General features: G+C 41.7%; 1 protein-coding gene across 2 annotated transcripts; it reads left to right on the top strand.

The window, feature by feature from the left end:
- The first annotated feature begins 286 nt into the window (after positions 1 to 286).
- CrzR (Corazonin receptor) lies at positions 287 to 12,715 on the top strand. 2 transcript variants are annotated; one of them, NM_140314.4, is made up of 6 exons: positions 287 to 649; positions 3,692 to 4,637; positions 9,220 to 9,403; positions 9,468 to 9,673; positions 10,546 to 10,697; positions 11,329 to 12,715. In NM_140314.4, the coding sequence occupies exons 2-6, from the start codon at positions 3,864 to 3,866 to the stop codon at positions 11,750 to 11,752; spliced, it is 1,740 nt and encodes a 579-aa protein (NP_648571.1). In that variant the 5' UTR covers positions 287 to 649; positions 3,692 to 3,863; the 3' UTR covers positions 11,753 to 12,715. Both variants share the same exon structure in this region, with proteins under 2 accessions (NP_648571.1, NP_001261755.1).
- Positions 12,716 to 14,107: the final 1,392 nt, after the last annotated feature.

The following is a 14,107-nucleotide window of genomic DNA, read 5'->3' as shown; positions in this document are numbered from 1 at the left end:
ACTTGGCGGCTAAAAAAAAAACGACCAAAAAAAAGCACAGGAATGGTGAACTTTATGGTCGCGAAGCCAGGATAAGCCCACGCTGCGTATGAGTTATGTGCGTCCCTTGGGCGCATTGCCCTTGACAAGGAGACGCCAACAAGTTGCAAGTCGGACGAGCGAGGGTCGCTCCATCAGGTGGCATTCGTTTTATGAATGAATCCGATTGCAACATGTTCGCTGATCGATTCGAGCCCGGTTCGAAACGATAGCGCGATGATTTGAGTTTGCCGCCTCGGTTTTTCAAAATCAGTTGCCAGAACTCGACGTGCCGCAGCGGTTGAAAAGCACGGAAAATTGGAAAACATATGCCAAGCACTTTCGCTGACGCTTGGATTTTGGGATTTTGAAGTGGAAACCAGAGTTTGCTGGAGCAAAGTGATAAGATTGAGGAGTGAGAATTGCCAGCGAAAAGGGCAAATAAAGGCCAAAGGCGTGCAAAGTGCATTTTTCGTGCTCTCACAGAAAATACGATCCAAGTGGAATTTATGTAAATTATTAAATTTAATTCAACTATTTAATACAACAGTCTAAGTGTGCATTTAACTGGTGAAAACAGTTTAAAACCAAAGCAGCAGCAAGTCTATTAAATAGAGATATTACAAGCAAGGCAAGTTTAAATAAACGAATTGTTACAAAAATTTTACAAAATGGGTAAATTATTCAAAATAAGTTTGATTGAGAGCAAAGTGTTTTTTTTTTCTGCCACCTGGAATGTTTTAATAATGCAAATAAAGTGGTATTTTAATAAGCTTAGCGATTTTGTAAATAAAATGGAATGCGTTAAAGGTCTGCAAATACATTAATTGCTTCATTCAATTTAATCTAGTACATTATCAGAGTGCCGAAATAAATTTCCATTACATTTTTCATCTGATCAAACGCCGAAATGACTTTTTTTTTAAATGCCTATATGTGTGTATGTGTTCGCGGACCTTTCTATGTGGTTAACCCAGGGCAATAATCAAAATGGCATCAAGTGGCTCAAGAGCTCATGAAAGCTGTGTGATGTTGAGTGAACTGTGAACTGTGGACACACATTGGATATACACAGATACAGATGCAGATACATCCTCACAGATACACACATACTTACATACATACATTAAATTACTTGAAAATTTTAAACTCTCCGGCAGAGTTTCCGACTTCTGACAGAGCTGCCAAAATATGAAAGACATGGCATATCGATGTTCAGGCTGGCAAGACAAGTAGCCCGCGGAGTTCAGTGTATCTCAACTGTATTTGGAGAAGCCACACAACTGTGCAAATATCGCAGCCTCGGCTTAGACAAAGCCCAAAGTGTCCAAATAAATGTGAAATGTGAATGCAAACAGCCACGCCGACTTGAATTAGAGTATTAGCCAAGTTGAATGCAAATACCACAGCAAGTGGTAGTGGTAATGGAATTGTTAGTGCTACTGTTTGTGTATCTGTGGGCTTCTTATCGTGAAAACTTTTTTTGGACACTGTTGCCTTAATGAGCAAAGGCCTGTGAATTTGCCCGATTTTCGATTGGGTTGGGTGAGAAATTGTCTGTCTGCAGTAGTCCATTGGACAGTTTATGAACTCAGCAAATAATTACAAAGTAGCGCCGTAAGAATAACAGCAAACTGCTTCGGGAATTAATCCAATTTCACTTAATGGACAAAGTTTACGTGAAAGTAACTCGAAAAAAGTGAACTCAACTAAAATGCCCGCCATTTGCCAAACTTTGCACAATTAGCTGAAAAAAAAAAAATATAGTGAAATTCCAAATTAAATCGTTAGCCCAGCAGGATTTAAACGATTATATTGCTTCAATTGCCATAAATGCTGAGATAATGCGTTTTCAACCGATTTTAAACCTCGTTTTTTAAGTACTTCAAAAATCCTTTTCCGTGGAAAAAAAAGGCGGTTATTACATTTAAGTACTTGCCATAGAAAATCCGTAAAAAGACCATTGTCTAACCTTTTGGACACGGATTATTCAGCTTCCTTTCACTTTTACTGCAGAAATGCAAATCAATCAAAATGCGTGCAAGCAGTTGGCTAAAAACTTTTCGCTAAAAGTTCAGCCAGCTCATCTGTCGCCGCCAAGGGGATTATGATCCAAAACCCAAGAACATGGCACAGATGTGCTTTTTTCGCACTCTTTTGAACTTTCCCCCATTTTTTTTTTTTTTTGGTTGGCGCTCTCGTCTGCTGATCAATCAAATGCGCATTTGTGTATTAATCGCGTTGATTAAACTGCCTGCGAGAGATGGTAATTTCACTTGAGACTCGAGATTTCAGATGTGAGCCGGGCCAATCAAATACAAATTGCTCTAGTGCCAACGAGCAGTTCAGGTCATGAGCTATTAATCTGGTTTAATCGAGTAGTCCAGATTGAACATGGGTAATTAGTTGGCAACCACGCACATGTGAAAAGGTTCGCTTAATATTTTATTATTCATTCCCGATTGATTTCAATTGGCATTAAATGTTTTGTTACATTCAACTATATATGTATAGGAGTATTTTGTCACACGCGTTTCGCTAAATTGATTTTATTGCCGGGCCATTTGGGCAAATAACGCCATGCCATACATATACTGGAAGAAAGCGTCCAATTTAATTTATGAACATAAATTAATTTGGAAAATGAAATTTGATGGAATTTTACTTTGAACTTATACTACACTGCAAAGCGGCAACGGCAGCATGGTCAAAGTCGAGCTCAAAATCGAAGGCGACAGTGCAAAAACATCGTTGTTGTATCTATTAAATTTAAATTGAGCTCATCGGGGGAAGGGGGGCAGCTTTTCCGCGTTAGCTGCACTTAATCGCAAATACTCAAGGCGAATAATTGCTGCCGGGTAATTGCAACTGAGCTCAGGTCAGCGAGTTTGCTAACCATGGCGTCATTATACTGTTGCACTATAAAATCATTCGACCCAAGTCCGATTAACTTAAGTGGGTCTTAGACCAAAAGATGTGTATTTCGAATACTTCTCAAACGTTATTTCCTTAAGTCAAATCATTTCAAGAACTGGGAGAGCAAATAAATATGCGATTTCCTCGACTTATAGTTACTTGTGTGAAATTTGCGCGCTTGTGCAAATTCGAATGTTTGCAACTTAATTGGACTGCATAATAGATTGGGCAAAAGGATTTTATAACAATTCCAGTGTCCAGCCCATCGTACTGATGTGGCTAATTGTTTTGCTGACTTGCACCTAGGCAAAGCAATTTCCCTTGAAAACAATCAAATTCAAAACAATCAAGTAAACAAGACAGCTGAGTGAAAGACTTTGGCTTCATGGGTGAACATATTTGTCGGTTGAAGGTTGAGTTTTTGTTTAAGATGATTGCACATGGCACACAGGTTGATTTTAATCTAAATTTAATTTGAGCATTTGAGCATTTTTCTGCTGAACCGGGAAAACCCACATTTGCTTACCTAGAAAAACCGGTTTTCAGAGAAAGTTGCGAGTAATACATATTTAATACGATTTCAAGTCCTGTGTGTACAACGTTTTATCTAAGAAAACCAGAAAACCAGAAGCTTTTTAGCTTAGACAGCTTTAATATTTAATTACAGTGTTCACAAAAAAAAAAAACGAAATTCCCCTTTTCTTTGCTTCAAATTTAATTAGACATGTATCTATTGTTTTTTTTTTTCCACTTGCAGCTTATTTATCCAACCTAAGCCAACTAAATGATGCAATGCTGGTGACATATAAAACGAAAGTGGAAACGGAGTTCATTCCTTAAGTAACCAATTTAAGATGTTGTGCTCCCAAGATCCCTAAACCACCGTCCAAACCCTTCGAATAACTTATTTAAGCCAAGATATAGACAAAATGGAGGACGAGTGGGGCTCCTTTGATCGTCTGCCCAGTGTTCCGAGTGCCTCGATGGATTTGGAGACGGAAAACGAGGTGGTCAGCAATTGGTCCACACTGGCCAACTTCACGCGACTTGTGGCTGGTGCCGCTCCTGAAATCGTCAACTATACGCTCAACATGATCGACGTGGGTGTGGGCATGGCCACGGATATATCCAATTTGAGCGTGAGCACCACGCCCCTGCCCGCCTACGCAATCTCCAATAGCTCCTCACTGGCGCACACCAATAGTCGCCATGAAGCACCACCGATGGCGGAACAGGTTCCGGAGCACGTGATGGATCACGCACCTCAACTATCCCGATCCGGGTTGCTGAAAGTGTATGTCCTGGCGGTAATGGCACTGTTCTCTCTGCTGGGCAACCTGCTGACCATCTGGAATATCTACAAAACCCGCATCTCAAGAAGAAACTCACGGCACACGTGGAGTGCTATCTACTCACTGATGTTCCATCTGTCCATCGCCGATGTCCTGGTCACCTGGTTCTGCATTATCGGGGAGGCCGCGTGGTGCTACACCGTCCAGTGGCTGGCCAATGAGCTCACCTGCAAGCTGGTGAAGCTCTTCCAGATGTTTAGCCTCTACCTGAGCACCTATGTCCTGGTCCTCATCGGAGTGGACCGCTGGATAGCGGTCAAGTATCCGATGAAGTCGCTCAACATGGCCAAGAGGTGTCATAGGCTACTTGGCGGTACTTACATCCTGTCGCTGGTGCTCAGCTTGCCACAGGTAAGTTTTGATACACTGAAAATAAGACCTTTAAAGTTCTTATAAAATCATTTGCCTAGAACAAACAGATAAGATAGTTACACAAATAAGCAAGATTGTAATAATATAAAAGTCATTTTTGGCCTATAAATGGTCTAAAAATATTTGTGGGATATGTTAGATTCAATCTTTAGATAATTTAAATGAAAAAAAGTTAAAGGTGCCCTTTGATTAGGAAATCAGTAAAAGCTTTAAGATCTCCTCTTAATTTATGTACCCTTTCGGAAAATTTCTGTTCGACGTAAATGCAAAAAGCCTTGAGGGTACCCGTAAAAACATTATTCTATTTAAAAAGATTTAGCCAAAGGGCAAATTTAAAGCGTCTGCATCTGAAAAAATGGCCCTTCCAGTGAAGTGCGAAGAAGACACGCTTATGAAAATAATCCAGTCACTTTTGGTGGGGCGTTCCATTACGCTAAGTTAAAGCTGCGACTTAGCCGTGGTAATATTCACCTGCCACTGCCCCTGCCTGTGCCCCCTACTCCTGGCACTCCATTTGATCCTTACGCTCGCGCTGATGAAGTTGAAATAATATGTTTACTTTATAACACGTATACGCCCCGTGGCACAGTGCAAATAGTCTTGAGTAGGCGCCAGAATGTGTGCAGACATTAAAAATGATTGCCTTTCGCACAATAAGTGTACACTAAATGTGGCTTTAGGCCGCTGCCACGCCCACACACACGCGTGCTGATGGGCGTAGGAATGGGCATAGGGTTGGGCGTATGGGGACACCCAATCGAATTCCGGTCGTCCGACCGACAAAGGGTTTTTTTCTTCTGGTTTTTCCTCTCGGCTTTTCGCTTGGGGACGGGCGACCAAATAAAAAAAAAAAAAGGTCCGAACAAGTGTGTCTTCTGCCTGACGACAGACATTATTCATATTCCCGATTTCGGTTCTTTGTGCGCAGATAGGCACACTGGGTGATATATTCCTTTGCCCTGGCAGTCAGCTGGCGGATAAGCCTGAATGGGACTGCATTAATGGGCGTCACTCGCTTTGTTCTACAACTCTAGAACGACTCGGCTTCAGATTTCCGGCACCCTGATTGTATAATATATGCCGCGTGTCTCCACATCCCGATTTCATACTCGATTCGCCTGGCCTTTCCTTGATTTATGGCCCCGGGTGAGGCACTTCACTTCTCGAATTCAGTTAATCTTTAGCTGGAGTGCTACGAGCTCCTGCTCGTGTTTTTCCTTAAAGTGGAAATTCGTGGACACTTCAGTTTAGGGTGTCACTAAGGTAGGTAATTAGCACGAAATCTCACTTCAAAGTTGCCAAGGGTTAGTAATATAGTTAGATTGAAAAGTGACTGCAAACTTTCCACTGCTCTTTATGTGACCCGGGTCATAAATATCGTTCGCAGAATTTGGTTAGCCATAAGTGGGGACAAGTGGGTAGAAAGGTCAAACCTTCTGTATAAAAAGATTTGTCACCTGAGAGATGCCAAAAATAGATGAAAAAGAACCAAAGGGAAATTTCCTCCTAAGTGGATGGTAAGTGGATTTCCCGCACGCAAGTTATGCAACTAGCACACTTTCCCCACTGCTCGCCCGCAAATGTATGCTAAAATGTAGCTCATTTAATTAGGGAGCCCAGCAACCCGACGCCATTTCCTTTTATCTGAATAATGTATTGCGTGGAACAATAATTACAGACGTACCGTACAAAAATCGAGGCGAGATTATATTTGCTCACTTTGGGGCAAAATGTGTGTGTGGTTTTTCTGGGTGCGAAGGCATGCGCGAGTCAGTTTGTTAAATCATCTGACTTGTTTAAATGCCGCAAAAAATCTACTGAGCTTAATAACATTTTGATGTTTTTTTCCAATCGATGTCAAGCGGAAAATTTGGCCGTTTTGTTGCTGGGAATTTGGGCCGACTTTTGGTCCAGCCGACCCATAATGGAAAGGACATAATGTATTGGTTTTGGATTTTTAAAATAGAACCAGACTTTGATGAACTGTCCAGCTTGGGTGTAAATATTTGATGACGAACGTCACAAATTACGATGATATGACAGAAGTCATTTATGGATGGCCACTGACACCCAATTAAAAGAAACTTTGCAATCATTAAGCCAATTTTTATGGTCCACTTTTCGACATCTCGCTGAGATCCCGGGAAACTTTCTTCATTTCGCTTCTACTCGAATATGCGACATAAAATTTATGCCGCTTACAGACGTGACGGTCGAAACGTTCCCGCCGGAAACGTAGGAATCATCTCAAACAATTTTCCGGATAACTTTTTCCATGTCACACGTTCATGGTGCAGGCAACCAAACAGCCAACCAACCAACCAAGTGGCACATGTATTGGTAAGGAGCCACATCGAATCCAATATGAGACGCGCCGCTGAACTCGTCGGTTTCAAATAAAGGAGCGAAATGAAAATTCACTTCGACTGCCAATAAACAACAAATGTTTTCAACAGCAGCATTTATTTGGCTCCACTTCTATCGACCCCAACTCCTCCGCGTCCTTCGAACCCAAGGAAAAAAGAAAAAAAGTTTAGTACCACACGCACACAACCACACAGAAGAATCCTGCCACAATAACTCGAAGTGTGAGCCCAAAAATGTGGCACAATGAAAACAGGCCGCCATAATACAGTCAAACACAAAGTTATCCACAGGTCCTCCGCAGAGTATTATTGCGAATTGAATTTCACCCACATATCATCAAATTCAGCAGCCTTAGGTGGCATAATTAAAATTTCGTAGAATTGTTTACAAATTGGAGGGAACTAGTCAATATTACAAGAGTCCCTTGGCGATTTCACCTTCAGTGTGCGCGGGCTTTTGATAATCGATAGGGGTCCTTAAATGCTTAGCTTTAAGTGAATTAAAATTTGAATTTAGTTTCAGAATATTTACAGCAGAATTTGAATCAATAATTGCAATTTATATGTGCAAGCATTGGCGAATAAAGTAAATAACCGGATTTAATTATTAGGTGACAAAATCGTAACATTTAAATATATTTACCTGAATAACAATTGGAAATAAGTGCAAAAACAGCAAAAAGTATAATAAAGTTTAGATAAAAAATGAAATCCATTTAATATTTTAATTTGGGCTCATCTGGATTCATATTTTAGGTGACAAAATTAATTATTATAATTATTAAAACAAATGAGCAGGTAACAAGTCAGTAAGCTCTAACAATCCTTGTTAAATCTAACTTAAACGTAGCTGAGTGTCCAATTTAAATGGTCAATTTAATCGTGCCTTTAAGCCAAACAAATATGTATATTTTAACAATCTGATAGTTTTACAAACGTCTTAAACGATTGCCAAGCACCTGACCGATGTGTGAAAACTACGAACTTGAGCAATACAATTTGGTTAGAACGGAAGTTCTTGAAGTTGTTCCCTCACAATGAATCAATCTTGTTTTATTTTACTGTCGCAAGTTTTTGTCTAAAGTTTTTCGTTGCAACTTGTCTAACTTTGCCGCAAATAGTGCTGAAGGCTTGCTTGTGTGTGGCATGGTTTTAGCGTGGAGCGCCCTTTAAACTTTTCGAGCATTTTTAATGAATGGCAACATGGAAATAATGAACAAACACTTGAAAAGTTGAAATAATTTAAGAAAGAATATTGAAAGCCACAATTATCCTTGCTTTCTTTTACTAGTCATGACCTATAAAAATATATTTTTCTACTATAAAAAGCCACTGGCACTTTACTTCGGTTTCGGCGGAAGGCAATGGCTTGGAAGTTATAGGCGAAATTAATAAAAATCAACCATTAGACGATTATCCGCTTCTCGTTATTTCTGCGCGGGGGGTTTTTGTGTAGTTTTTACTACGCCACTCGGCGGAGCGCGGAAAGTTTTCCCATTTCCTCCATTTGGGTCAGCTGTTGACACAGCGGCCGCCAGAAAACCCATAAAAAGCGCAAATAAAAATACTTTTAGCGTATTAGTTATGCGTAGACACATCCATCGTTGGTGTATTTAAGATGCTACACTTCCTTTATCAGTTATGGCCACACATTTTCCTGCTCGAAAAGCTTTTTCATGGTACGAGAATTTCCACCTTTCTACGTGGCACTCTGCTAAACTCGGTAAGACTTGAACAATGGAGCAGTAGCAACTGCAGAATGTATACATTTTCCAAAAATGTTCCATCAATTTGGAAATGATTTCAGCCAAACAAGAAAATCAAGCAAAAGCACTTTTCACCCATAACCAAGCCGCTTGCCACCCACAATGGAAAGTAGATCAAAGCCACAACGTTTTGAGTCAGCAGTTTGTTACCATGGACCGCATGTGGGTATTTCCATGTAAACATGCCTGTACTTAGTCCTTGGTGCAATCAGGACATGGATGGTTTGCTAATAAAAATCTTATTACGGCACCATCTTATTTACACAACACGGTAGAGATATATGGTTTTAAAAATTTCCATTTTCCTGCTTAAAACAGGCAATAAATTGATAGGAAGGTAAATATCCTTAAGAAACACTTGTATAAAGTTCAAGTTCAATCCATGTGTCTTAACCTTTAATTGTTTACTATGTTGCATGTTCGTTCCAGTTCTTCATCTTCCATGTAGCGCGTGGCCCATTCGTGGAGGAGTTTTACCAGTGCGTCACCCACGGATTCTACACGGCGGATTGGCAGGAGCAGATGTACGCCACCTTCACGCTGGTCTTCACCTTCCTGCTGCCGCTGTGCATCCTGTTTGGCACCTACATGTCCACCTTCCGCACCATTTCCAGTGAGTTTTCAGCGAGAAGGAGTTTACATTCCCGTACTAACCTGATAACCTGATAATCGTGCAGGCAGCGAAAAGATGTTCCAGGGATCAAAGTTGGCCAACTACTCAACGGCCAAATTGCCCACACAGACGAATCGCCAGAGGCTGATACACAAGGCCAAGATGAAGTCGCTTCGCATATCCGTGGTGATCATCATAGCGTTTCTCATCTGCTGGACGCCCTACTACGTCATGATGATTATGTTCATGTTCCTCAATCCGGACAAAAGGGTGAGTTTCCGCCCGTTCCCCTGCCGAATTTGAAGCTGAATGACAAGCAGATATCGATTCCTGATACCAAAAGGCTCATCAATCAGCAGTCGATTTGTCAGTTTGTAGCGCACGGTTTGGGCGAATCCTTTGTCCTGTTCCCTACCATATTTACGACTTGGGGTCATGGTTGTACGAGTAAAATAAAAACGAGAATACGACACGACCTAGTCGCAGCTGGCAAATCCGTTTGGAGCTATACCCACTGCCATAAAAATGATTTCTTATGCTCAATTTTTAATTAATCGTTACGCCACCCGACCGACCACACGGTCGCAATTTTTCCTTAACGGCGTACCCAACTTTGATGACTTGCCAGAGATGGTCCGTAAAAGCTGGCCCAAGTTGCAAGATTACGGCGAGGCAATCCGGGCAGAAGGAACACAAGGTCGAATTGCTACAAACCGAGCATTCTGTACAGTAGGGGAAAATGAATGAGTAGCAAAATATTTCCAAAGTTTATTTGTTTCGATTTAAATTTTAAAAATGCTATAATTGACAAAATAGAATCATTTTTGCTGTCACTATTTTTAAGTGAATGGGATATTTGTCCGCCGATTAACCTGAATTTCATATCCTAATGAATTGGATTGCACATTCATAATGGCATTTCCGCTGAAACTCTTTCTCGCTGTGGAAATCCCAGCGATGGCAGTGTGCAAAATAATTAATTTGGAAGCCAAATTTTTAGCGCAGTGTATCCATAAGCGACCTGAGCCCCAATTCGACCGCAGGAACGCCCACAATGCGCCCACGCGAATGTAGAGGGGAAAAGGTGAAAGGTGTGCGACAAGGGCAAGGAAATTAATTTGAATTTCACGGATTGCTTGCAGCTGGGCGACGATCTGCAGGACGCCATCTTCTTCTTCGGCATGTCAAACAGCCTGGTCAACCCACTCATCTACGGTGCCTTCCACCTGTGTCCTGGCAAAGGGGGCAAGTCGAGCGGCGGGGGCGGCAACAACAACGCCTACAGCTTGAACAGGTGAGTGGTGAGCCAACAGAATAAGTTAATTCTATTAACCACCACATTTCGTACTTGTTTTTGCGCTTTTATCGTGTCAAAAAATAGTTACTTTTCACTCAAGCAATACACTTTTAAGACAGCCAAGCAAGCTTTTGAAGTCTGAATTGCTGCTTTTCTGATCAAAGAGTTTTTATTCTTGGTAATATTTCACATTTAAGAGTATAAATGATAGTGTAAATTTAAATAAAATAGTAGAAAGTTTTCCCTAAAGATCGATGTATAACTATTAATACATATTTTACTTAATCTAGTGTTGCTTTTTAATGACAGTTTTTGCTGTGCTTAAATTTTTACAAAATAAATCTTAAATCCTTGCAAAGAGTTTTCTTTTATGCAAATGGAAAACATTGTTTCATCGCTTGTTAATATCATTTACTTTATTTATTTATTATTCTAAACAGCTGCCAAAGCAGCGAACTATCTCAGGATCAGATATGATTTGCTATGATTTTGTCACACTTCCTATGTTTGTTTTGATAACGCAAAAAGCACACACACCGTGATTGGCAATAAACTGATAAATTCTTTTCCGTCTGGTTTTTATCACCTCACCGCATCGTCCATTCCCCCGTCCACTTTCCATCCGCAGGGGCGACTCGCAGCGCACTCCATCCATGCTAACGGCGGTGACGCAGGTGGACGGCACAGGTGGCAGTTCCCGCCAGATGCGGGCCTTCCGCCAGCAGAGCTACTACCGCAGCTCCTCCAACGGCACAGCCGGACCGGGTGCAGCTCCCTTTAAGGAGCAGGTTGGCCTGCTGCACGTGGGTCCCGGCAATGGGACGCCCGGTGGCTCCGTCTCTAGCGGCGCCACGCCGCAGTTGATCCGTAAGGGATCGGCTCTGTTGGCCCGACAACCCAGCTGTCTGAGGGAGCAGGAGCACCAGCAGCGTTTGCTGCTGCACGAGAAGCCCTCGACCCTGGTGCTCAGCTACGACAGCCAGCGGGGCGGAGTGGGCGTGGGCGTGGCCAGCGGTCTGCTGGACAACAACGAGCGAGTGTCGAGCGTGTGAGAGCAGCTGGCGATGGCGGTAGCGGCGGCGGCGGTGGCGGTGGATGCACCGGACACAGTAGAAGCAGCAGCAGCAACAGCATCAGCCGATGCGGATGCGAATGTGGCGATGGAGGACGCCTGCTCCTGCTGCCATTGCCTGAGCAGGGAGCTGGTGCGGCGGCAGTTGGAGCTCCAAGTGCTTCCAGTGCAGTGAGGCGACTGCCAGTGGATTTGATCCGGCTGGCTGAGTGGCCGGAGCTGGGGATTCCAGCGATTCCCTCGGTCAACGTGGGGAGTGGCGTCGATGATTAGATCACCGGGGCGTGCAACATGTGCTTAGATAGTGCTAATCGAGAGTTAAGTCTTCAAACACAATGGGTGTGCTTAGAAGTAGCGTAGGATTAGAGCTAGTCCGTACGAAGTGGTTGCCCTACACTGGGAGAAACTCGTGGTCACTTTGCATGTTCTCTGAATGTTCTACTAATACTTGACTTCAACAAGGATACAAATATAAGAGATAATATCTATGTACATCCCATAAAACCATAAAAAATTGCAATTAAATCTGGTTGTGAAAAAAATAGATTTAACTTCTGAATGTTTCAAATGTTGCCAATTCGCCAGCGTGTAATCCGATATAAGCAACAATAATTACAATTATAATCAATGTGCAATCAGAGTCAGTTACAATTTACAATTATATGACTGAATAATTGGACTATGAATATATACGACTTCAAATGAGTTTCTCTCATTAGCAGGGCAACTTTGTAATGTTAATTAACAGCGTTTTTCAGTTTTTCATTTTGTTCCCCCAGCCGAGTAACTCAAAAATCGATTCTATAATTGTGTAAAATAGAAATCATCTAAAAACAGGGTAAATCTAACTATTGTAAATACATTTACTCATTATTTTGAGAAGAATATTGTAAAAAAAAAAGATTGTAAAGTTTAAAATAAATATGAGTTCATGTTCAACGACACAAGGAATTATTTTGATTAATTTAAAGTACTAAAAATCCATATCCAAACTCATGTCCATATCTTAGTTCCTGAGTTACAATTAGTTTCCGTTGATTTCCGTTTCCTAAACTTCAAGGAATCTGCATCCATCTGAATCGAACTTTTCCCTGTGTAAACGGCGCTCTTCCAAAGGAATCCATAATTTACGGCCATCTGGAAATGTCAATGGAAACGCCGAATTCCACCGAACACCACTATTCAATTTGGCCAAAAAGCCCCCGGAGATGTACGGATGATTCTGGAAATTCCGCAGGATTAACCACGCACACACATGTGTGTACATGTGTCATTAGAGGAATCCAGTGCATGCTGCGTATCCCTCGGAACGGCTTAGCTTCCATCCCGTTTGCATATTCATGTGCGCACTTTGGTGCGTACTTATGTATAAATAATCTGTGTCAAATTTGTATAGTTTATTTTTTAATAAAACCCGAATGATCCCAGCGTAACTTTACGAGCTAACTTTTACGCGCCACGCACAGCTCAACACGTTGATGAACTAGGACGTACTGCAGCATGTGCCCCATAAATCCCCCAGAGCTCACATCCACCCGCCGGAGCACGGGTATATTACAAAATTTTTATGTGCGCCACAGGCTGAGGTCGCCCTCCCCACTCCACCATAGCGATAGGCCAGAAACGAGGACACTTTTCCCTTTGCCAGTGCCACCCATTCCGAAAATAGAAAGTCCGATGCGGAGAAAAACTTTCTGGCCCAAAATGCAAAACAATCTTTGCGAGCCGGAGTCGGACGAACAATGCGATGCGTCTCGAAATCTCAATTTAGAAGCTGCGCCGGAAACAGGAACCCAATTACCACAAATAATGAAAGATGGACTCCGCTGGGCTGGACTTAACTTCCCCCTTCAATTATGCGCAGTCAGACGAGCTACGAGTCCTTAGCACTGACCAAAAAATTCTGACTATAACCATTCAAAAATGTAATAAAAAAGGGAGGATAATTTCAGCGATAAACTTCCGGTTTCTGGTACCATTTAAATTCAATTAAGTGGAATATTACAAGGTAAAGATTCTGATGTCAAGCTATTTTTTTTTAATAATGACATCAAGCTTAAAAAGGAATATATGTTGCTAAGCGAACTAGCTTAGGATGGCAATAATTTGTTTATAAAAATTCTATTTACAATCAAATTTGGTAACATTATATTCGAAGTAGCTATGTTTTTTTTCTGCCTGTAGCCCTTCAACTTTTAATGGATCGATATTTCGTGATGTTCCGCTGACCAACTGCCAAAGTTTAGAACGCGATTCCCTGGCCATTCCGAAATGTAAATGCCGAGCGAAAAGTGTTCCACGAATGCGTATTTTATTTTAAGTACGAATTCCAGCA

Source organism: Drosophila melanogaster, chromosome 3L (assembly GCF_000001215.4).
Source record: "Drosophila melanogaster chromosome 3L".
Lineage (NCBI taxonomy): Eukaryota > Metazoa > Arthropoda > Insecta > Diptera > Drosophilidae > Drosophila > Drosophila melanogaster.
This window is presented reverse-complemented; position numbering and strand designations above follow the sequence as displayed.